The sequence below is a fragment of the Chaetodon auriga genome, chromosome 20 (assembly GCF_051107435.1).
Source record: "Chaetodon auriga isolate fChaAug3 chromosome 20, fChaAug3.hap1, whole genome shotgun sequence".
NCBI classification, from domain to species: Eukaryota; Metazoa; Chordata; class Actinopteri; order Chaetodontiformes; family Chaetodontidae; genus Chaetodon; species Chaetodon auriga.
The window spans coordinates 21461929-21487021 of NC_135093.1; the positions used below are offsets into that span (position 1 = coordinate 21461929).

At 39.8% G+C, this 25093-nt stretch overlaps 1 protein-coding gene across 3 annotated transcripts in view; it reads left to right on the forward strand.

Moving 5' to 3' along the window:
- LOC143338635 (signal transducer and activator of transcription 5B-like) overlaps positions 1–24658 on the forward strand; it is a 38521-nt gene extending 13863 nt beyond the window's left edge. For all 3 annotated transcript variants that reach the window (XM_076759179.1, XM_076759180.1, XM_076759181.1), the window contains 16 exons: positions 203–292; positions 487–664; positions 975–1105; positions 6115–6266; positions 6604–6759; positions 10226–10405; positions 10707–10794; positions 12542–12664; positions 12955–13047; positions 13861–14067; positions 14290–14384; positions 16953–17095; positions 17415–17570; positions 17765–17816; positions 18966–19073; positions 19755–24658. In XM_076759179.1, the coding sequence (XP_076615294.1) occupies positions 203–292; positions 487–664; positions 975–1105; positions 6115–6266; positions 6604–6759; positions 10226–10405; positions 10707–10794; positions 12542–12664; positions 12955–13047; positions 13861–14067; positions 14290–14384; positions 16953–17095; positions 17415–17570; positions 17765–17816; positions 18966–19073; positions 19755–19878 (2076 nt within the window). In that variant the 3' untranslated portion in view covers positions 19879–24658. The remainder of the gene's footprint in view (positions 1–202; positions 293–486; positions 665–974; positions 1106–6114; positions 6267–6603; positions 6760–10225; positions 10406–10706; positions 10795–12541; positions 12665–12954; positions 13048–13860; positions 14068–14289; positions 14385–16952; positions 17096–17414; positions 17571–17764; positions 17817–18965; positions 19074–19754) is intronic.
- Positions 24659–25093: the final 435 nt, after the last annotated feature.

The window sequence follows — 25093 nt, forward strand, 5'->3', positions numbered from 1 at the left end:
AAGATACACATATACAACACAAAGTCACATTTGTCTATAGGTTCACATGCCAGATCACAGATAAGCCATTTTCGGGTCAGGCATGATTTCTGTCTTTCCTACACAAAAATAAGCCCTGTGAGCAAGCAAGCAATCTAAATATGTTTAATGTGTGTGTGTGTGTGTGTGTGTGTGTGTGTGTGTGTGTGTGATATCTTAATAGAGCACTTATGACCGCTGTCCTTTGGAGCTGGTACGCTGCATAAAACACATCCTTCACTCAGAGCAGAGGCTGGTTCAAGAAGCTACAAATGTAAGTATTGAATGGGTTATTGATTGTTGAGAATTATACATGTGGAAAAGATGAAAAAAATCCTGGTGGCCATTATTCATGAAAAATAAATTTCATGTATTAGTGTCATGGTATTGGTAGAACCAAAGTGAAGGGACAAAAAGAAAAAAAGACTGAAAAAAGGCAACATCTTGACTTTTAAATGTTTTGTTTAGGCCACCTGTGGCAGTGGGGGACAAGCCATGGACAGTCTGTCCCAGCGCCACCAGCAGATCAACCAGGCCTTTGAGGAGCTCCGCCTGGCCACACAGGAGACTGAAAATGAGCTGAGAAAGCTGCAACACAGTCAGGAGTACTTCATCATCCAGTACCAGGAGAACCTGCGCATCCAGGGTAAAGACAGACACACACAAATCCCAAGTATGGACAAGTACACAGACCATTACACCCCCAATCTATGGCTATACCTAGAGCCCTCTAACCAATTGTTGGCTCATGTGTTTGTGAGGTAAATTCACCAAATACAATATGCAACAGAATCAAATTTCCACTCTTGTTTGAACCAAAGAAAGCCAACTGAAGATGTTTGACTGACATGTAGCTTTGTAGAAAGCAATCTGCAGTCAGAGGATGCTGAAAAGTTTCCAAGACTATGTGACTTGGCTGGTGTTTGTAATGTCCTGCCTGTCTTGTGCTTTGTTAGCCCAGCTGAGCAGCCTGTCTTCACTGCCTCCAGCCGAGCGCTCCCAACGGGAAACCACCCTACAGAGCAAGAGGTCCACTGTGGAAGCATGGCTCACCAGAGAGGCCAGCACGCTACAGAAATACAGGCTTGTATGAAGACACGGCACCCGCATTTCACACACACACACACACACACACACACACACACACACACAAACTGTAGCTCTGCAATAGTAAAGGCTGGCACAAATTGTATACACACAAATGATTCAGGCAGTGTTTATAACACAAAGACTTTGCTGGGGTGTCCAGGTATATTAACACCCACCAAAAATAAATTTGGTGACAGATTTTAGCACTTATTATTTTCAGGAAAGGAAAGGCATTGAGAAGGCCCCTCAACTTGCTCAATAAGGTTCTTTTACACTCTCATCAGTTACTGAGTGTGTCACCGGACAGAATCAGGCATGTCAGTTATATGCAGGCATTCAAAAGGTATTCCATGCAGTAAATAACTCAAGTTTTTGCAGGCTACTGGGTTTTTACAGCACCTTATCAGATCCAGGAGCAGTCAGGTGTGGTGTTCCAGAACACATCTCAAGTATTTGAATGGAACAGTGAATTATTTTGATTTCTATCCCAAAATTCACTGAAAAATGTAGCCTGTTTTAATCACTCAAGCACGACGACAAGCACCGAGTGGTCGGCCACATGTAGTATGTGCACCAGCATGAAGGATGAAGTGGAATATAAATTGATTGATTGATTGAATTGACTGATTAATAAATGCACTCATAAGGCAAGGCAAGGCAAGGCAAATTTATTTGTATAGCACAATTCATACACCAGGCAATTCAAAGTGCTTTACAGAGGCATAAAAGTACATTAAAATCGTACATTTCAAAGAAAGAAAGAAAGAAAGAGATTAGAAGAGAATAAACAAATAAAAATAAAATACAGTTAAAGGAAAATTAAAAACAAAAGCCAGTAAAAGACAATAATTTAGCATTAAGAATGATTTAAGTCATTGAGCAAATATAATTACTTTAAGTAAAAGCTGTAGCAAATAATAATGTTTTCAACCCTGATTTAAATGAGCTGACAGTTGGTGCAGACCTCAGGTGTGCAGGGAGAATGTTCCACAGGTGAGGAGCATAATAACTGAAAGCTGCTTCACTTTGTTTGGTTCTCATTCTGGGAACACACAATAGACCTGTCCCTGATGACCTGAGAGGTCTGGATACTTCATATGGAGTTAACAAATCTAAAATATAGTTCGGTCCTAGACCATTTAATGCTTTGTAGACCAACAGTAAGATTTTGAAGTCAATTCTTTGACTCACAGGAAGCCAATGTAGTGATCTGAGGACTGGTGTGATATGGTCCATTTTTCTGGTGTTTGTAAGGACTCGTTCAGCAGCATTTTGAATCAGCTGTAGTTGCCTAATTGATTTTTTGTTTAGGCCAGTAAAGACTCCATTGCAATAGTCCAACCTACTGAAAATAAATGCATGAACCAGTTTTTCCATGTCTTCTTTGAACAGACATCCCTTAATTCTGGTTATATTTTTCAGGTGGTAGTAGGCTGATTTGGTAATGAGCTTTAAATGGTTGTTAAAATTCAGGTCAGAATCAATAATTACACCAAGATTTCTGGCTTTATCTGTTGTTGTCAGTGACATGGCATTAAGGTGAGAACTGATCTTTGACCTTTCATTTTTGGGGCCAAATACAATCACTTCTGTCTTATCTGCATTAAGCTGAAGAAAATTCTGGCACATCCACTCATTGATTTGATGAATACACTCACTCAGTGAAAGTAAGGGACTGTAATCATGTGATGACACAGAAATATAAAGTTGTGTATCATCTGCGTAAGTATGATAAGAAATATTATGATGCTCCATAATCTGAGCTAGGGGCAACATGTAGATATTGAAAAGAAGTGGTCCGAGAATGGACCCTTGTGGCACCCCACACATCATCTTTTTTCGTTCAGACACATGCTCACCAATTGACACAAAGTAGTCTCTGTCTTGTAAATAAGATTTGAACCAGTGTAGTACAGTGCCAGTAAGTCCCACCCACTTTTCCAGTCTGTCAAGAAGTATGTCCTGATCAACTGTATCAAAGGCAGCACTGAGATCTAATAATACTTAGACTGAGGTTTTGGAAGCAACATTATTCAGAAGTATGTTATTTAAAACTTTGATAAGTACAGTCTCAGTGCTGTGGTGTGGACGAAATCCAGACTGAAATGCATTAAAAAGATTGTTCTGCATCATGAAAGCATGCATTTGTTGAAAAACAACCCTTTCAATAATTTTTCCTAAAAAGGGAAGATTTGATATTGGCCTGTAGTTACTTATCACTGAAGCATCCAGATTAGTCTTTTTTAGGAGAGGTTTTATTACTGCAGTTTTTAAGGCCTGGGGAAAGTGACCAGACTGAAGAGAATTATTTATTATCTGCAACACATCTGGAGCTATGCAATTAAAGACATTTTTAAAAAAGTTTGTTGGCAGAGTATTAAGGCAGCATGTTGTGGATTTTAACTGTGATACAGTTTCTGTCAGCCTTGTATGATGTAGATGGTTAAAATGTGCTAGATTAACTGGAGAACAAGAAGGCACAGATGGACTTGTCATGTTGCCTGAGCTGGAGCTGCACACTGTTTGTCTTATCCTTGAAATTTTATCTGTAAAAAAAAGGCTGCAAATTCATTGCATGACTTGTTGGATAGCAGCTCAGGAGGGACTGATGCTGTCGGGTTTGTCAGTCTATCCACAACAGAAAACAAAGTGCGGTCATTATTACAGTTTCTGTTGATAATCTCTGAGAAGAATGTTTGCCTTGCCTTCTTTAGTTCATGGTTATAGGTGTGGAGACTGTTTTTATAAATCTCATAATAAACCTGGAGTTTGGTTTTTTGCCACCTGCGCTCTGCCTGTCTGCAGACTCTTTTCTGGACTTTGACCAGTGTGGTGTTTCTCCAAGGTGTCTTTTTCCTTCCTGATAAAACTTTTGTCTTAACTGGGGCGATGGAGTCAATAATAGTCATAACTTTGGAACTGAAACTATTTACAAGGTCATCAGTTGAAGCTGAGGGCAGTGTTGGTGATGGTGTAAAAGACTGAGTGAAGACTGCACAGGTGTTATCATTAATATAACGCTTTTTGATTACCTCTGATTTGATTACCTCTTACCTCACATCATTGGTCTCATAGCCCTGAGACAGCAGAGCCCGTCACAGTGAGACATGATGACAATACCTCATCAAAAGAGGTCATGGAAATCATATTATTGTTTGGTGTCACAATGTTAACTCACAGCACCTGCAGCCACAGGCAGATGGTGTGAGTCTTTCAATGAGTACAATGGGAATAAATAATTAAAAAATAGTTTGTTGAAGCTGTGTATATATCAATCTGACTCTGTATCAGTCAGAATTGTACTGTATCTCCTATCATTAGTGGTAACAATGGTACTTCTATTCATTCATTCCTATCCGCTTCATTAGATTTCCTTTATTTATTCCTACATTTTATTTTAATTCAATTCAATTCAATTCGATTCAGCACACTTATGACTTGTATGTAATCCTGGTAATATTATTTCATAATCACATGTCCCCCTGAACATAATATCATGTAATGCTAGTCTGGAGATACAAGTATACTCACACATCATTCTGTGGTTGGTTTAGAATATTCTTTCTACAGTGAATAACAAATCACTGAACTGGAAAAAGAACTTACTGTGTATATACATTTTATTTTTGCCTACATTATCTAAATTAGGACACTTATATGATTTGTTTACTGTTACCTGTTTTCTGCAGTAATCTGATTTATTCTGATTTCTTTGGTCATTTTATATATACATATATATATATTATTAGTGTTTTTATTATTATTAGTTATCACTGGTAACTGATCACTGCAGCAGAAGACATTTCTGCTGAAATGTACGATCAGCTACATCAGCTACAGGGAGAGGGAAAAACGATGATTGCCTGCGTCCAGATCTTTGAATCCACGCACTTCACCGAGCTGGCTGATTAGTATTTGTAAAAAGTAGTAATGTCGGCAATAGCAACCACCAGATCCATTGCAGATATGTTAGATGCTGCTATCAAGGCTGTTCTTAATTGATTAAAAGTACAGATTGGTTTGAAATACGAACAGCATTCTGCTTTGAAGGCTGTTGATGCCTGATATCAAACAGAATCGTCAGCTTGGTGGAGTGAGTGGGTTCAGATGTCTAGACCCAGGCAATGAGAATACGTTTATGTCTTGGGAATGGATAGGGAAAAATCTCATCCCCCTCCCTATTAGAAACCAAGTGGAGGCAGTGTCAGCCTGAAGATAGAAATGTAGTGTAACAAGTTTCCCAAATGAAATAATTTCCCAAATTGGGATCAATAAAGAAGCAGTCAAAAGTCTAAAGAGTTGACAGTCTTGTCTGATATCAGGCAAGAAACAATGAGACATACTGTAGTTTAGACAATGAAAATACTCAAGTGATAGCAATAAACATTATTGCAGCAGATTCAAATATATACTACATATATACTACAGAGTAAGTTCACAGTAACTCTTTCAGCACCACAGTCACAACACTGATTTTTAGTGGCTCAGAAAAGCTCCAGTTCAGTGTAATAAGATTGAGGCAGCATATGACATTTTACTGAAATCTAGTCAATAAGTTTAAAAAGGTAAATGGACTCCATTTTGATAGTGCTTTTCTAGTCTACTGACCACTCAAAGTACTTTACAATGCCACATTCACTGATACATTTAGAGCAATTCAGGCTTCAGTATCTTGCCCAAGGATGCTTCGAGATGCAGACTGGAGGAGCAGGGGATTGAGCCACCAACCTTCTGATTAGTGGACAAACCACACTATCTCCTGAGCCACAGCTGCCTTAAGTAACAGTTTGCTCTGATGGTAATTTGTGGCAGGTGTAGTACATACGAACAATAAATACATCATCACATAAAAGCGGATTTTCCAATAAGGTTACTACAGTGCACATAAACATGATGTCCAGTTTCCTGCTAACCTAATTTTTCCCTTTATTTCTTTTGTGTATGTTAACATACTGACAGGTACTTATGCAAATGTTTCTCAGCATGTGACTGGTGATGTGTTTGCAGGACCTGTCAGAACAACACCAGAAGACCCTGGCACTGCTGAGGAAGCAGCAGACTCTGATCCTGGATGAAGAGCTCATCCAGTGGAAGAGGAGGCAGCAGCTGGCTGGCAACGGGGGTCCTCATGAGGGGAGCCTGGATGTCCTCCAGTCGTGGTATATACTGGACATGCTAATTAAGTATTTCAACTAGCATATATATTATCTATATTAATGGGTGGAGATTTTCTTAAATCATTTTAATGACCTCAAGCAAATGCATTATTTTTGTAACATAGAAAGTTTGGAGGAAAGTTTTTTTTTTTCTTTCAGTTAAAGTGTTAACTGTAATAAAACATATTTCCAACAAATCTATTAAGAGCAGAGACATAAATAGGATATGCATAGATAAATATGTGCAAATATACTCGCATAAAGGAACTCGGCTTCATTTTCTTCCCTTCCCCTTCCCCACACTCTGGTGGTGTCTCCACCTCCTCACCCTGCCCACCAGGTGTGAAAAACTGGCTGACCTGATCTGGCAGAACCGACAGCAGATCCGGCGCTGTGAACATCTAACCCAGCAGCTTCCTCTGCCAGGCCCCATGGAAGAGCTACTCAGCAAACTCAACGCTGACATCACTGATATCATCTCCGCCTTGGTTACCAGGTGAGAAATAGACTTTAGCTCTTCAGTGTTTTATGGAGGTTGCAATGCAGTGTCTGTTCTGATTGTGTAACAGTGACTAGGTCTTCACTCTTGTGAAGTTGCTGGTTTGTTCATGGGAAATTTCCCCATCCAGTCTGTCCAGCTTTGTGGAGTTGGATTAGGCTCATGCCCACATGCCCCCTGCGGTATTTTGTTGGGGGTCCTTATGGGGTATGGGTTGCTAGGGCTGCTATGTTGCCTGGAGTGATGTTCTCAGTAGGTGTATGGCTCCATCAGGGTTGTTCCTATTCTCTGATTCTGTTCTGTTTTCTTTTTATGCCGCCACAGGCAACAGCCATGACCGGAGGAATAATGTTTTTGGGTTGTACATCCATTGTCCCATTGTCATGAGCGCAATATCTCAGAAACACCTTGTGGAATTCAAATGTCACAAAAGTAGAGTAATGATGATGAGGCATTTGTGTGAAATTTTGTCATATTTTTGTGTGGTCACTGTGACTTTTGACCATTACCACTAAAAAGGCACATGAGGAGAGTGGTGAGGTTTCCGTCTTTACTTTATTTTTCAATCTTACTAAGTACAACAGTTCTGCCCAACAGTAGCAACACCCTCTTTCAGTGCTATTTCACCATACATAGACTGCCCCTTATATAAGGGTGTCCGCTCATCTAATGTATATGCCAATCACATTAACATCTTTACTGGTAAAATATACTGTTACTGGACTTTCAGTAACAGCAACTCGCTGTTACATAGACACTCACACATCGATGATACAGCATGGGAAGCAATTGGGGGTTCAGTTTCTTGTCCAAGGATACATTGACATGTAGACTGCAAGGGCCAGGGATCAAACCACCGACCTTCTGCGTGACTGCTCTACTACCTGAGCCACAGCCATCCAGAATTTTCTGATATTTAATTGATTCTTCCCTCTACCAATGAAATGTTCGTCATGCCACTGGCTACAACATAAACCCAAAGAATGATCGATCCACCCCCATGCTTTAACAGTTGGAGAGGTGTTCTTTTCATGAAATACTATACCCTTTTTTCTCCAAACATATTTTTTCTCATTGCTGCCAAAAAGTTCTATTTTAACTTTGCCATTCCACAGGACCTGTTTCCTGATGTATTCTGGAAAGTCCTGTGAACACTTTATTGCTGACACTGAATTTTGTGGTGAGAATGCAGGAACGTTTTTCTTCTGATGACTCTTCTTTGTAAGTCATAGCAGCCGTCACTGCTCAAATGAACAGAGCATCACCACTAAAATCTTCACAAATCTTCCTAAAGGTCTTTTTCAGTCAAACAGTGGAGTTTGATTTGCCTTTCTAGCAGTTCTACAAGCAGTTCTCCCCAGAAAGTTTTCTTGGCTTTATAGTCCTCAACCTGACCTCCAGTGTTCCTGTTTGTTCCAGCAAACAGTAACAAGGTTTGAAGAGTCAAGTATTTATAAAGCCTTGAAATTTGATTTGAAATCACCCAGCCATTCCTAACAATGACTGTGAACAAGCCATAGCACTACCAAGTTAATTAAGGACAGGGACCTTGATCAGTTATCTGAGATGTCGTATCTCTTGGGTTGCACAAACTTTTGTATGATGCTCCTTGAGTGAGAGGATCCAGTGGCTCTATTGTGCTGTGGGGGTCATTTTACTTGCATGGTTTGGGTCCACTTGCTCCCTTAGAGGGAAAGGTCACTATAAATCAATACAAAGTTGTTCTGACTGACCCCCTTGATACCTATGATAAAACAATACTATCCTGGTGGGAGTGGTCTCTTCCAGGATGGCAGTGTACCTATCCACTGGGCACGAGGGGTCACTGAATGGTTTGATGACTGAAGATTTTGCAAATCATATGATATGGCCTTCGCAGTCACCAGACGTCAACCAAGTTGAACACCTATGGGAGCGCTCTCCACCACCATCATCAAAGAACCAACTGAGGGAATATCTTTTATCAAATGGTGCCCCATCTTACCAGTAGAGTTACAGAGACTTATAGAATCAGCGCATTGAAACCGTTCTCATGGCATGTGGTGGCCCAATACCTTGGTTTTTCCTTTAATTTGTCACCCGTCTGGATATGTCCTATCAGTCACCTCTCAAGCACTCAATATCGTTTTTACCCCTTTCAAACACACATACTAAGAAGGGTGTTCAATTTCTCTAAGGTCTGCCTGTCACCGTTATCAGACTCAGTCTACAGTGTAGCTGCATCTACACTGCTGCTTAACCACAGAATTACACGAGCATTACATTGCACAATTACTGAGTAAAGTTGAATTATAGTTTCACTTCCATGTGCTCATTCTCTGATATGTACTGTATGTTCTGACCCATTCAGTTCAACTGCTAGTGCAGGTTATCCTACATCACTGTCATGTGTTTTTTGTTGCTTTTTTTCAGACCCACCGCAACATGTTCTCTATGAATGTGTGTTTATGTGCGCAGATTTAGCTGACAGTTTGTGTCCTGCAGAATGAAAAGCGGAGAGTCAACTTCAATGTTTGACAAATATTAGCAAAATAAGTGATGGCAATACACATAAACAATAGCTTTGATTGCACAGAAAGGGGAAATCCTTATTAGACATGCTACTTTAGAAAACACCCATGGAAGTAGGGCGGTATTGAATATTTCCAAGCTTCACTCATAACGTGGACATTGGAATTCTCCACGGTGGGGGGCATTTCCATGTGCAATTCCTTGTCTCTGTATGTCAGGGTGTAACTGTGTCACTATGCATTTTTGTTATTGCCTTTGTTCTACTGGCTGTTTATACCAGCGGTTTCACACTGCTGTGGGATAGTTATTGTGTGGACTTTGTTGGGGCAGTATAGAGTGCAGGGGCTGTTGCCTTCTCTCTGATTCAGTTGCTTTCGTTGATAGACTTTCTTATGCTAATCCACTGTGTCCGTACACTGAGCTAATGTCCATGCATTAGTATCACTGCTGTAGCAACTTCAAAACCCAAAGAGTCGCTGAGAGGCTGAGGCCGGGACCTTCCTTTGTGTGACGCGCTTAACTGAAAAAAATCACTGCAATACGAAAAAATACTTTTAACTTTTTATTAACGAAAAACAATAATCAACTCATGATACTGGGCACAAACTCATTAAGTGATCACAGTGATCAAAGAAAACAGCGGTCAACAAAAAATACGGCGACCCCACTCACCCTCTCTCTCTCTGACCACACAGGTGAGCAGGTGCCTATATTAACCTATATTAACATCCCCGCCCATATTAATGAGACCTGCTTATTCCCTCATCAACATGATCACGCAAAACCCTAAATAATATTGCAAACAATAACGTACACCAATATTTATACCATCATACCCCTACAAAATACGTCTAAATTCATTCATGGCTCCTACAACTGCCTTTGGATAACTCAAACCTTGTCGTGAGAGAAATATGTTGACCAATCCATCATTGTCCCCTCTTCTCTTCAGTACCTTCATCATTGAAAAGCAGCCACCCCAGGTGTTAAAGACCCAGACCAAGTTTGCAGCCACAGTGCGCCTTCTGGTGGGTGGGAAGCTCAATGTCCACATGAACCCACCTCAGGTCAAGGCTGTCATTGTTAGTGAGCAGCAGGCCAAAGCTCTGCTGAAGAATGAGAGCACACACAGGTGAGGGGCACATGCCAGCATGCAGACTTGTGATAATGATAGAGTAAATGCATTGGTGGAACACCTTGTATACACATGGCTGGTACAAGGCAAAAATAATCAGTGATTATAGCAGGTACTAAAGCAAAAAAAGGCAATTAAATTGGTAATTGGTAGTTACTAATCAAATAGAAATGGTTTCATGGTGGCTTAGTCATCATGTGAGATCAATATTTGAAATGTATAATCCTACTTCATGGAAGATGTCTCCAGCTACAGTCACTAAGAATGTGGTAATCCTTTTTATCTTTTGTTCTGTTAGTGAAAGCAGTGGAGACATCCTCAACAACAACTGTGTTATGGAGTATCACCAGGCCACTGGCACCCTCAGTGCACACTTCAGAAACATGGTGAGCTCTATTGACTATCTTTTTGGGAGTGTAAGTGTGATATATTACTGATATTACTGATGAGATGTAAAATGCAAACATAGAGTTATTATTATTATTATTGTTGTTGTTGTTGTTGTTGTTGTTGTTAACATTATTATTAACATTATTAACATTACAAAACAATAAAGCATAACATAGTACATCCTTTGTCTTTTTGTGGTTTTCGTCATCCATTGTCTGATGATTTCAACCCTGATTTTTCTACAGGAAAGATTTCAGGAAACATTTTGTTTTCACTGGCCAGGGATTTATTTCCTCTATGGCAGCAAAACATAAGATTACACAAGCCACCAGAAATTCCTGTAGGTTTGACTGGGCTAAGTAAATACTGGGATGAAGAACCAGCAGACTCACTGTAAACGGACTTAAAGACACTGGCTAGCATTACAACACGAAGGCTACAAACAAGCCATAATGTGAACCTCTCTATAGATAACACATAAAAAATAATATCTATTGTTGTGAATTATATGCTGATTTTCAGACCTCAAATATAATACAAATGCCCCCATCCAAACATAAAGGAGGGGAGGAAACCCTTTAAAAAACAAACAAAAATAACCAGTTAGTATATTTCATTTTAGAACAACCTAAGATGAAGTTCTGTTCTAGGCAACTTAAACCAAACCACAGTGACAGCATAGATAGCATGAAAAGAGGAAGGTACATTACAGTTTAGGACACGTCCCCTTCCCTTTTTTACAGTGTTGTCCCATACTAATGCATGCATAATTATAGAAATCTGCGTACCAATTGCATCATACATAGCCATACCATGAGGTTTATAGCATGTTCTAATGTTGACAATGCAGTGCTTTGACAGTTATGGGAAAGAATTTAACAATGTTTTGAGTGAACAGGAAATAATACAGGATGGAAGTCAAGCTGTGACCTTGAAACACTACTGCCAATTTCAAATTGGAAAACTTATTTTTTGGTTTTGTTTTCCAAAAACTGGTGGCTTTTCCAGCAGTGAGAAGACACTGCTTTGCTAATTTTATCATTTTCTTCTCTGTGAATGCACTATATACTCAAAACATTGTTAGAGGCAGTAGAGAGATTACAATTGAAATATTTACAGTGCATTTTTCAAAAAGAGAGAATGAAGCATGAAGGTGGTGTTATTGTATGTTGTTATTATCAACAAATTTCATGAAAGCCAACAACAACTTGATGATCTTCTATCATATATTGTGTGTGTATCTAAATACTGATACATGTTAGTCCTCATGTAAGCATGGGCCAGAACTAAAAGGCACGGAGAGCAGTCTTTGTTAATTATGCTCCAAAATTCTGGAACAGCCTCCCTGAAGGTCTTAAGGGTTCTAAATCTGTTGACACCTTCAAACAGAATCTTAAGACATATCTTTTTAACATCATTTTCTCCTGCAGTGTCTTTTCTTTTTAACTAATGGCTGCTTTGCCTTGTCTTATCCAGTTAAATTCTACTTTATCTTATTTTGTTGTATTTTTTTCACTTGTTTTATTGTTTTATCACACGTAATTGTTATCATTTGTTTTTATGTTAAGTACTTTGTGTTGCATTTTATGCATGAATTGTGCTATATAAATACAGTTTATCATCATTATTATTATTATTGTTGTTATTTATCGCTTCTCGTGTCTGCACTCTGTGTGTGTGTGTGTGTGTGTGTGTGTGTGTGTGTGTGTGTGTGTGTGTTTGTGTTTGTGTGTGTCCTTACAGTCACTGAAGCGGATCAAGCGTTCAGACCGTCGAGGTGCAGAGTCAGTGACGGAGGAGAAGTTCACAGTTCTGTTTGAATCACAGTTCAGCGTAGGGGGCAATGAGCTGGTCTTCCATGTCAAAGTAATCAGATGTGACATGTGATGTTTGATTTCTACTTGTGAATAACAGCTGAACAGCACTGGGTATCTCGCATGTTAATTTAATGATCAGCTTTACTCCTCAGCCTGCTACTGATTTCATCTCCACTGTCTTGGTCTCCCTTGGAAGACTTTAAATACCAACTAGAGTTCAGAAGGAGTTTTGTGGTTGTGTCTAAGACTTTGTCTGTGCCTAATATTTTCAGCATTAAACATGTACTAATAATCAATTCATTTGAATGACACCATCCCTCTTGTGTTTGTGACCCGCAGACGTTATCGCTGCCTGTGGTAGTGATCGTCCATGGCAGTCAGGACAACAATGCCACAGCAACAGTCCTATGGGACAACGCCTTTGCTGAGCCGGTTAGTTGACGGTTTTCCACAATGGCCTTTTTGTATGGTAATTTTTGTGCTTCACCATGTCAGATGGTTCCCTATAGCCTCACATGCTGTGTCAGTTTGTCAGGTATTAGCTTAATATGCTGTTAAAGGATAAGTCTTGTCATATTCTATATTTTCCTATCAATAAATAATCAATAAATCCCATGTGCAGAGCGAAATCAACATTGGATTTTTTTCTGCTAACAAGCATTGTGTGTGTCTGTGTGAGTGTGTGTGTACATGTGTGTGCTGATGTATTGCTCACGTTGTGGGGACTCGCCTTACTTTTTGGGAGAACATGAAAGTCTCCATAATGTAAATCATTAATTTTTAAGGCAATCAGTCGTCCAAAACTACAAAGATATTCAGTTTATTGTCATCTATGACAAAGAAAAGTGTCAAATCTAGATATTAGATAACTTGACATCAGCAAATGTTTTTGTGTTTTTTTGACTTGAAAGATTATTTGATCATCAAATAGTAGATTGTATTGCACATTGTTGGTTTTGGTCTTTTTGTTGACAAAAAGACACAACAGACAAAGATAATATCAGACTTGTTCTTTAAAGCTGCATGATGCTGCATGCATGCTTCATGACGTATGTTTTCATTTTCTATGTTAAACATATTTCGTTACTCGTTACTGTGCTTACATTTTGGCCTGTAGTGCCCCCCATTGGGCCATTTAGTATAATTTCCTCATATTTTGTCCCAACAACAAAGTGACAGATTGGGGATTTGAACTCCACTGCCTTGTTTTTTTCCTGTGTTTACCACCCATCTTTGTCTTCTCAGGGCAGAGTGCCCTTCATTGTGCCAGACAAGGTGCTGTGGCCCCAGCTATGTGAGGCTCTTGATATGAAGTACAAGGCCGAGATGCATAGTGGGCGTGGCCTGTCAGAGGATAACCTGGTCTTCCTGGCACAGAAGGCTTTTACAAGCAGCAGCAACAACCCTGAGGACTACCGCAACATGACCATATCCTGGGCCCAGTTCAACCGGGTGAGTCCAGCTCATTTACATTGCTCAACAGTTCACTGTAAAATTCAAATTTCAGATTTAAAGCTGTGTTCTCACTAAATAGCCCTTTCTTGCATTGCACAATCAGTACAAATGCTCTGACACGTGAACACGTGCATAAAAAATAGCCTGAATTATTGACCTGAATAGTCTTCCTTCTATGTGCATGTTAACATAGTGATGGAGTATGTTTGATTTGTACAGGAGAGCTTACCAGGACGCAACTTCACCTTCTGGCAATGGTTTGATGGAGTTGTGGAGCTAATGAAGAAACATCTCAAGCCTCACTGGAATGATGGGTAATAACCCATGTTGACTTTTTTGCAAGTGTACTCTTATTCCCCCGTGCCCTCCTGGATAGTCTATAATGAGTTTTCACAGCCAGCGAAACTCCTCATACCATTTTTCCAAGGAACAGGCTGTAGTTGTTTTAGGCAGATTTAATATGAAGAAGTGTGAAGCTGAAATAAGATATAGTAAAAATAAAGGCAAGTAAACCATTGCAGCACACTATTAGTAAGAAAGAATGTATGCACAAAAGGCAGATATGATAAAGCAGTCCACAGGTGGATGCATGAGGTAAGTATGCAATGGACGATTCGGGCCAACAGCATTTCTAGTCACACGGTAACACAATGTTAGCATTTGGAACAAATTACAGAAAATGATTAATCAAAAACATTAAGATGGTAATGATCAACCAAAAACTTCTTGATAATGTCACTCAAAGATCTGCGAACAAAAGGATGGCTAAAGATTATCATCAGGCTTAAAACAGATCCACAGTTTTTGCACAGCTAAAGAGAAGTAACTTCCTTCCTGACACTCTTCTTTCCTGTTACACTAGATGTACAATCACTAAACTATATGCAATACCAGGAATGGATAGTAAATGAAGAAAAGAATCAGTGGAAATCAATGGGAAACCATTTAAACATACACCCTGTCTGGCATCTTGAAAGATGCCACATAAACATAATTTACATCTCCTGAACTTTGGGGATAAAAGCAGGATGATCTCCGAGATGGGTCTTCGAGTTCTGGTGTCGCTTCACCTTGTCTTGCTTGATCAAGGTGCTTGCTTGCATGCTTATCCTTCATCAGAACTGTGTCTCCTTTCAGGCTCGGTCTCCTATGCTGCCATTGCTGAGTGAGTGTTGATGTACTGTTTGGGCCTAAAATGTATCCACCAGAACTTGAACCCTTTTTCAGTGATACATGAACAGGTCTGCTTTGGAGATCTCTCCAAGAGAGAATGAGGCTGCACCAATCTGTTTGAGAAGAGTAGCAGGAGTTAGGATGGAGGGTGCTCCTCAGTGCAGTTAAACAGGTGCTAGAGGTCTAGTGTTAATAGTGGTGGTGACATCAGCCGGGAGAGTGATCAAGACCTCACTGGTCAAATTTGGGTAACCACTTTGAGCATTGAGTGAGGGATTTAGTGTGCAATCCTGATCAAGCACTCTGACACTGCAGTGGTAAGTGTTCTTACTTTGGAATGGACCTCATTATCTAACTCTGCATCTACAAGTTCAGACAAGGCTTTATTTTCAGGCACTAACCTTTCGGGCTAGAGAAGGAATGCTGGATCAGACAACAAAGCGTTTTTTTGTGCACGGATTGAGAGCCATGATCAGCTGGGTTGCCCAGTTGTGCCAAACATGCAGAGTCAGGAGTTCCTGCAGTAAGTCGTTCCATCATCTCCAGTCCTCATACATTGTCTTCCAAGAAGTAGTTTTTCTTGAATAGCCAAAGGGGCACAGATCCCTAAAGTGTCAAACGCCTTTAAAAGTTGACAACACCCGCAGGTGTGTAAATTTCAGCTGAGACCAAAACTGCATTGAACATGAAGCTCATCAACTGACTGATCCAGATCCTTGATGTCCTTGGCCCGATCTTATTTAGGAAAAGCATCCCCTCATTTCCATCACTTCCACTTTATATCCACTAACCTTTGCTGTCAGCTCCGCATTTCGTCTCTAGTGCTGCTAGTTTTTCATCAGCAGGGTAGTGTCATCTTTCAAGGCGAAGATACGCCTCTGATTTGGTCTGATGTGCAGCGTGGGAGACTTCTCATCCAGTCTGGTCTTGAATTTGCTGAAAACTTCATAAAGCATCTTTTGTGTTTATTGGCCCTCTTCTGTGACAACATTGTAGTGTGTTTGAGCAGAGCCTCCGATGAGTGCTCAGGTAGCATACATAAGAGCTAACATCATGACAATGGCAGCATCATTTGAGGTAGAAAAATCTTCCATAATTTTGATGATTGGTCCATTTTGTACTGTTTTGGAGGTGTCTGCAGTTTGGAGTCTTTATATAGAGAAAGCCTTGGCAATAAGGATTGTTGAGGCTGAATGATTAGCAGCGATGTAATAAGTATGAAGAGAAAAAAATGTGGCTATCATTTTCGAAATCCCCTTCATTTTCAAACTGGTAGTCTTCTGCCCCAACTGATGCTTCGCTTGAGGACATTTATCAGATGAAAGGCTTATACTACTTTTTTCACATTATCAGTATAGCAGTACTGCCCAACACCTGGAAACACACTGATGTATAAAATGGGTGCAATTCCCTTTTAAATATAATAAATCAAATGAAATTAACAATAAATGCTCAAACAAAATCACTTTCACTGTAGTATAATAGTTGAAACTATGCTAGAATTTTACTGCCCTTACTTTTAACAGAGGAGTTTATATTTGATGTTTAGTGAAGTTGTCTGGTTTTGATGCATTTATTGAACAGGTCAAGGCTTGCATTTATATGAAAAAAGCAAAATTAACTTAATCTCTGCCTTCACCGGCTAGAAAAGACAAGGTGCACTGGCTTTGATGGACTGGCTCATATTGTATATGAATATGTGTGTATAGGGCCATCCTGGGCTTTGTGAACAAGCAGCAGGCACAGGACATGCTGCTGTCCAAACCCAACGGCACCTTCCTGCTGCGGTTCAGTGACTCAGAGATCGGAGGCATCACCATCGCCTGGGTGGCTGAGAACCCTAACAAACCAGGTACCAAGCCGATGTGCTTTTTCTACCTATTTACACTGACTAATTCTTTGGGTGAAATATCATGTCATTGAAATGACATGTAACTGGAAGAAACTGTAAACATACAAAAGATTTGCTGAAAATGCCAACTTCATTTTGTTTGCTCGAAGTACAACTTTCTCCTGTCAATATTGGTCCCTAATTCCACTGTGTGCTTATGTGTTCATATATGCATGAACAAGGTAGTATATACATTCTCTTAACCTCTGCAATAGTATTTTATTGTGAGCCTTCGTAAATACAGTGATTGTAATTCTTAGGTATACCTGTGTTTGGTTAGGCGAGAGGCTTGTCTGGAATCTGTTGCCTTATACAACCAAGGATTTCTCCATTCGATCCCTGGCTGACCGCATCAGCGACTTGAACCACCTTCTATTTCTCTACCCTGACCGACCCAAAGACGAGGTCTTCGCCAAGTACTACACCCCTCCACTCTGTATGTATCAGCAGTGCTTATTGGTATTCACATCAGCACATCACACATCTGCAAATAATATGCTTTTCGTCAATCAAATACTTTCTTGCCATAAACATATTGTTTATAACTCATTGGTGTTGTAGCAGGCTTTAATAGCCTGTGGATGAAACTGTTATGTTGAAATTATTAAAGGCAGTATGTCTCTCTTCCAGCAAAAGCAGTGGATGGATACGTAAAACCACAGATCAAACAAGTTGTGCCAGAGTAAGTTTTCTCTTTTAGAAATCTACCGCAGGAGACCTAAATCGCTTCAGATAGACCGAACTGTATAAACAGCAAGTTCCTGAAGTGCGGCTTTGGTGTTTGAATCCCAAAAAGACAATGCAGCACACTGCCATCTGGATAGAAATAGAAACCGTTCACACATCTAAGAGATAGAGATGGGCGATATGGCCAAAATCTTTTATCAGGGTATATTTAATTTTAGATCACGGTAACAGTATATATCATGGTATAGTAATTGTTTTAAAATAACCATGACACATCATACTCCATCACATTTGACTATTTTCTTCTTTTATTTATAACTTCCATACTAACAAAAACAACTGCCTCACAACATTTGAGTTAAAAACAAGACGGAAAACAGTAAAACTAACTCTGTGTAAAATGTAAGCTTTAAGATTCCAACAGAGATGCAATAGAAGTGAACTCTTAACACCAACTGATGCTCTCAGGTCACATATGGTAAGCAGTCCTGCTGCCCAAATGATGTAACCTTGGGTGGGAGCTGGATTGCTACATCGCGCTTCCCACCTCAAAAATACAGCAGAGACACTAAAGCCATTTTCTCCAGACAATGTCTGCAGAGTCACGTCTAGACAGAGTTGTCCAGAGGTCTCCTTTCACACATGTAGAACATTTGTCTATGTCTGACAAATTCTCACTTACTGGAAATACTCCATTTGGTTTAGGTAAGTGGTGGCGCCTGGGTAGGTCGTGCAGGAGGAGGAGGAGGACTCATCCATAATGACTGTTTTTGCATTGATATGAATATTATATATATTTGGATATATCTGCATTCTCAAAGAAAGAGTGGATAGCATTAAACAGGCAAGCAGAAAAGAGTACAAAGCAGCTCCACTCCATACAGTGTCATTTACTTGTCCACTCACTTGCTGTGTAGCAGATTGGCAGTACATGCACCATCAAATCAAAAGGTGGCTGCTTTGCAGGACCTAAAATATAAAACATATTTTGCTTTGTCTACAGTTGTTTACAACATAATTTCATGTGTTATTTCAGAATTTTTATGTCTTCGCTATTAATATAGAATAATGATGAAAAATGAAGACAAACTATTGAATGAGAAGGTGTGTGCAAATATACACTGGAACTGTATGTCTGTGATAGATTCACCACCCCAAACCCTGAACCCAGTGGAGGAGCTCCCACATTCATGGACCAGACAGTGTCTCCCTCTGTGAGCCACCCCAACAACTTTGGTGTCTACCCTTCTATGTAAGCACACTCTTTTACTTCAGTTGCTATATCCACTGAAGATGAGATCTTGTACACTCCACTGAAATGGGAAATCTTTCCCTCGCAAAGAGTCTTTTTACTTTTGATACTTAAAGTACATGTTCATGATAATACTTAGATCAGTCAAATTCTGAATGCAGAGCTGTTACTTGTAGGGAGATTTTTTTTTTTTTTGTTATTGATGTTTTTAGAATAACAGTATATCTAATGATAATGTGAAAACAATATGAAAGGGATCACTCGTTATGATGGACCTACATAGAACTATCAGGTGAATCTGCAGCTCCTGTTAATTGGACCAGGCCTCTGTTTTAAATCTCCGTCATGCTAAAAGCTGCTCTTTTCCTTGAAGTGGGTGACCCCCTCCATTCTGTTTAATGTTGGTGTGATAGTTTTATTGTGAGGGGGTTCAAATGAGATCCTTGGGTCCATAAACAACTAAATGTACCCACCATTATCTCCTCAGTGGAGATCATATTTGACTAATGTTAGTTAGAGAGAGAGTAGTGACTGGGTCTATCAGAAATGTAGTTTTATTTGTTATTTTGAATTTATTTTGCATGACAATGACATGTTGTAGATGGTATTTGTCATTGTAATAATTTTCACATGAACTTCCTTCATGAAAGTCTTGTGCCTCTCTCTGCTGTCACTCCTCAGGAGTGACACCATGTTGGATGCAGATGGAGACTTCGATCTGGACGACTCGATGGATGTGGCCCGCCATGTGGAGGAGCTGCTCCGCAGACCTATCGCCAACCAATGGAGCAGTCAGCAGTCCTAAACCTGAGCCTGCCGCACTCATTCAGGTCTTCTCCATCTTAAGAAAGAAGCTTGTAATTTGTACGGGACTGCAACCACAGCAAGAAATGCCCTTTCATTCTGGCAGATCCACATCACAATGATTCGTCTTCAGTTTTTAGGAGTTTTTGGAAGAGAACAGGCACACAGACAGCTTTTCATTATCAGACCCAAGTGTCTCTGCAAAGAAAGTAAGCCTACCAATAAGTCAGTGTTACTGGAATTTGACAGAGGCTGGTGTAAATGTCCTCTTCCGCCATAGTTTCTCAGGACTGTCATGCAGAGTCAGTTGGATTTTTATACAAAACTGAGACATACAGTTAGTTTTTTATAAATGTTTCTATGTTTTTTGCATCATGTGTGCCTGATGAGCTTTTAGCTGGCACTGGGAGACATACGCATTAAGTAGAGGTGGACAAACTAGCTTCACTTCAAATTCTTTTAAAAGTTTTCTTTTCCATCTACACAGTTATTGTTGATTAACGTGACTAAATGCTGATGAATTGAATCCTCTGTCTGTTACAGAAAGTATTTGTCAATAATAATAATTATGTCTTGTAAATCCAGAATTTTTTTTTTTTTTAAAGACTTATGATTATGTAACTTTTGCTGAACACCAGCCACTGAGACCATAAGTTGTATTTCCAGGATGCTTGTCCTGGGTCACTTGCTTAGGGACGTCCTCATGAGACCACCTGACTGAGAGTGAGTGGATGAGACAACAAGCAAGGAGCATGTCAAACACACGGTGGCGCAGCAGGTAGTGCGCGTGCCTCACAGCAAGGAGGTCGCTGGTTCGATCCCCAGGTCGGGCAGGGCCTCTCTGTGTGAAGTTTGCATGTTTGTCTCGTGCATGCGTGGATTCTCTCCGGGCGCATTAGGTTAATTAGGTTAATTGGTGACTCTAAATTGTCCTTAGGTGAATGGTTGTATGTCTGTGTGTCTATGTTGCCCTGCGATCAGCTGGCGACCGGTTCAGGGTGTACCCCGCCTCTCGCCCATTGCTAGCTGGGATAGGCTCCAGCCCCCCGCAACCCTGAAAGGGTATAGAAGATGAATGAATGAATGAATGTTTCAGTCAGGTACATTGTCATTAGCTTAGCTGTTGCTTAAGACTCAAGACAAGATTAAATCTGTATTGTCAGAAATAAAAGTATTGTTTTTTTTTTAGAATCCAGTTGTGTATCCTGAGGCTGAAGTTTAGTTGCTGCACTAATGTTTTTATGAATAGGCCCACATTTTTTTTGTCCTCATGTACGAATATCCTGCGAGTTGTCAAGAACTCCACAGGCTTTAAGTTTAGGTGATAGGAGACAGCTGGGTTTAACGTAACCACAGGGCAAGTTTAAACTTCAGCCTCAGGATGCAGAACATTTTGTTTCTGTCAGCATAGGTTTCATCAAACCACATGCTGATTAATGTGTCAGCACATGGTGTCAGGTGATCCAGGTAATTTGTTCAGTCACCTGGGACTATAGATCTTAGGGAAAAAAATATCACTGATGTATTGTAAGACCAATTCCCACCTCAATCTTAACACATATTAATGGATTTTACCAAATAATGATTTTTCAGTAAATTCTAAAGAGACAAAAATATTATTGTACAAGCTAAATGTATAGCTATATGATGTACATAGACAAATAATACTCTGTATGTTGTTTCATGGCATTTCTAAATTTTCCTCAGCAGTTAAAGAAGTGAACTGAGGCTGTAAAATCATTAAGTTTAAGTCAGTTTCTGTGCTCGCCATTTTCTGAGAATAATGAACGTCCAGCAGTGTTATGCTGCACTTCTGTTAATAATCATCTTGATGTAGCAATCAGCTTGAACCCAGCTTGCAGCTGTGTTTTAAACTCCCAGAAAGTTGTGGTTTAGCTGAGCCCATTCTGCTAAGCTAAGCTACAGCTAAGATAGTCAGATGTGATGCAGCAGCACCCAATTGTTTACTTTGTTATAGAAAGCATTTTGGTGGTTCAACCACCAAAGTAAAACTCATAGTTTGCAGACATTAGCCACCATAAGCCACTGGTCATACTAGACCAAGTAAGACTGTAGCAGCAAAACCCCTGAGCGTTTTGAACTGAACAAGGCTGAGTTTATTACTGAATTAAGCTTTTTGTAAGGGAATGATTTTTTTATTTTTTTTTTTTCTCCTTTTAAAAGGTTTCATGTTCTGGTTTTAAGGAATGAAAATTGAATTGTAAATCTGTAACTATTATTATTCGGTGCTTTTTGTATATTTTTTCTTAATTGCTTGTATTACAGCTATTCTCTGATGCTCTTGTGCTACACTGCCTTACAGCAAAATGTCTTAATGGTCTTAAATGCTATAATTTGGTCTCATGAAGTCAATAACTGCTTATTGGATTTAACAATTTTGGTGCCATATGATCAGTTTAATTGCTATTTGGTCATTGTTTTAGTCTTACATAATGGCCTAATATCCACGAGAACCTGAAATGTGTCTTTGGGGTTTACCAGCCTAATCAAATTAGGCTTCAGTGTGAAGAACAGTAAATACTGTCATGTTAAAATGGCAAATGGCAAAATCCTTGTCAATTTTACATACGGGCCAATTTCAGTTCAGGTACATGTTACTGTGCCTGAATTTACTAGATACAGATGTTGTAGTCTGTAGTCAGTGAATGCTCGGTGCCTTGCTGAATGTATTTCCAGCATTGTAGAGATTTGTATTGGTCATTTACATTTTGAGACTGGAAATATGGAAAGGAATCCCTGATGGCCACCAGTTATTCAAAGTATTTGGAAAATACTGATTCATGTTCATTCTCCAGTGAAATTGTATTTCACTGTCATGAAGTTGGGGAACAGATTAAAAATGGTGAAAATCGAAGCAGCAGAGGACAAAATAACCTGACCTTAATCTCTAATATCGATCAGAGTCCAAAAACACTGGAACCTACCCTTCCCATACTGTAGCTCAGTAGCATCTCCGTCCCTGGCTGACCCTTGTCTTTCATACTGCATGCCTCTGGCCTGTTCTAACTTTGTAGCCTCCAAAGCAAATTTACCGAAGTTCTTTTGAGCGGGTAATGCTCCCACAGAGTTGGGAAATAATATTTGGAGGACTACACAGTCAAAATGCATTCATTGCATCCATAAGATTTCTGACCTTCAGAATAAAAATGGTGCAGGATTAGATACTGTTACAGTAGTGTAATTTGTTATTTATACCCAATAATAGCAAAGATTAATAATCAGTGTCAGAAAAGTAGACTTCTGTAACACCTGTCCTCTTTTTTGTACTGCACATAATGGTAACAATTTGTGGCCATGGATTTCCACACCAGTATTTCTTCTCCTACATGGCCACCTGCAGACTCCCAGAAATCACAGGAGTTCCCCTTTAACTGTGAGTCAGCCATGTCTCTTGTTTTGGAACCAGCTGGCAGTGTCTACAGAACCGCACTCTCACTGTACATCATAAACTATTCATTAGAAGTAAACAGAATGACAAGGTTAAGTCAATATATCATAGATTTATACAGAATAGAACAGTCACTCCTCTGATGTACTGTATTAGCTGCCTGACACTTACTTTCTGTCCAAACCCAAAATGAACTTGACACTTAGCATTTGTCAGCCCATTAGCAATTTGTTTCTAACAGAATATTTGAATCCAGTCCTGAGCAGTCAATCCCAGACCCAGTTGGCACACTGAGGTGCTGATAGACTCAACCAGAAACGTTTTGAAAGTTGTGTTGTGCATGTTGCGATTTTCCTCAGAGTGAACTCCAGCATCAGTGAATTACATGTTCATGGAGAACCTTGACAATGTGCTGTCAAAATGGAGCCTTAAGTTCTTTGTACAGTATAGTACAGTGCAGTACAGTATATGCTATCTTCCCAGCCAGGTTTAGTGATCTGTCAATGGATTCCTTTGAGAGAACACTCATACCTCATACTTTGCAATACCTGTGTTCAGCACTGCTTCTGAAACTGTCCAATCATTGTGTCAGAACTGCACCCTCATGATGGATGAATTCATGGCTAGTCCTAACCAGAATCCTGTTCAGCATATAAAGCTTTTTCTAGATTCTCAGTTATCCTGAAGTAATAACCTGCAGTATGTTCATCCAGTAATGTTCCTTGTGTGTGGGGATACAGAGACTCTGTTGATCTGTCTGTGCCTTGTTGGTGGTCAAGGGAAAGTACTGTCCATGCAGGACTTTTTAAGGTCAGGGTCATTAACACTGCACTACCACCAGTCTCAACAAACAGAATGTGTAATCCCTTTAAGAAAAAAGAATGAAAGTGAACACAGAAACCTCAGGAAAACTCACTGTGGAATACAGGTAGATTCAAATCAACCAAATAATACCTGATGACGCAAGTGTAAATTGGATTCTTTTCTAGCCCTCCAACTACTTTTACCTATTGTGATTTTGTTGAATTGTTAAATAAAAGTTGAAACACAAATTTTGATGGTGTACTAGATCCGCAAATGCAAACAAGCACTTTGATGCTCGTACCAGCAGTTATTTGATGTTGTCGCTAATGCAGTACCTCTGAACATCTGGGCGTGTACCTGTTTGTCTCTGAATCACTTTAATGTATGTATGTTTGTCTTGAGTGGAATTCAGTTTTCTAGCTTGCTGTGGCTGTGTGTTTGCTGGCCTCTGTACAGTCTATGGGCCTCTTTGGCAACTTCTCATTGACTTCAGTGTTGTGCAACATTTTGCTGAAGTATGATGTTAGCATTAGAGACATGAAAATAAAAGTTTTTCTAATTAATCATATTCCATTGTGGTTTGTCTTTTATATTTTATTCTGTTCCAAGTATTGTGTTGTTGAGTGTCTCCTGAGCCAATATTTCTTTCTTTCTTTTTTTTTTCCTCACATAACACAGCAGACATGACCTTGCATGTGTATTTTGCACCTTGCATGAGAAGAAATTATCTGCATTGGTAGAATGTAACCAATCCACTTTTCAACACTTACAAGTGCTTCCAAAGGCAACTGGACTTGCTTGTGGTTGTAGATGTTTCCCCTCTCATCCAAAAGGCTTCTTCAGTTCTAACTGACTGGTGGGGAGTCCCAGGCATGTCCTCTTGCAGGATCATAGCTCCACCTGGCATCATGCGAGTCATTATAGTCACATGAGTCAAGGTGTGGCTGGCACAATAGGTGTTGATGGTTGAGAATGAGTGGGTTGTTGACCCACCCACCCATCA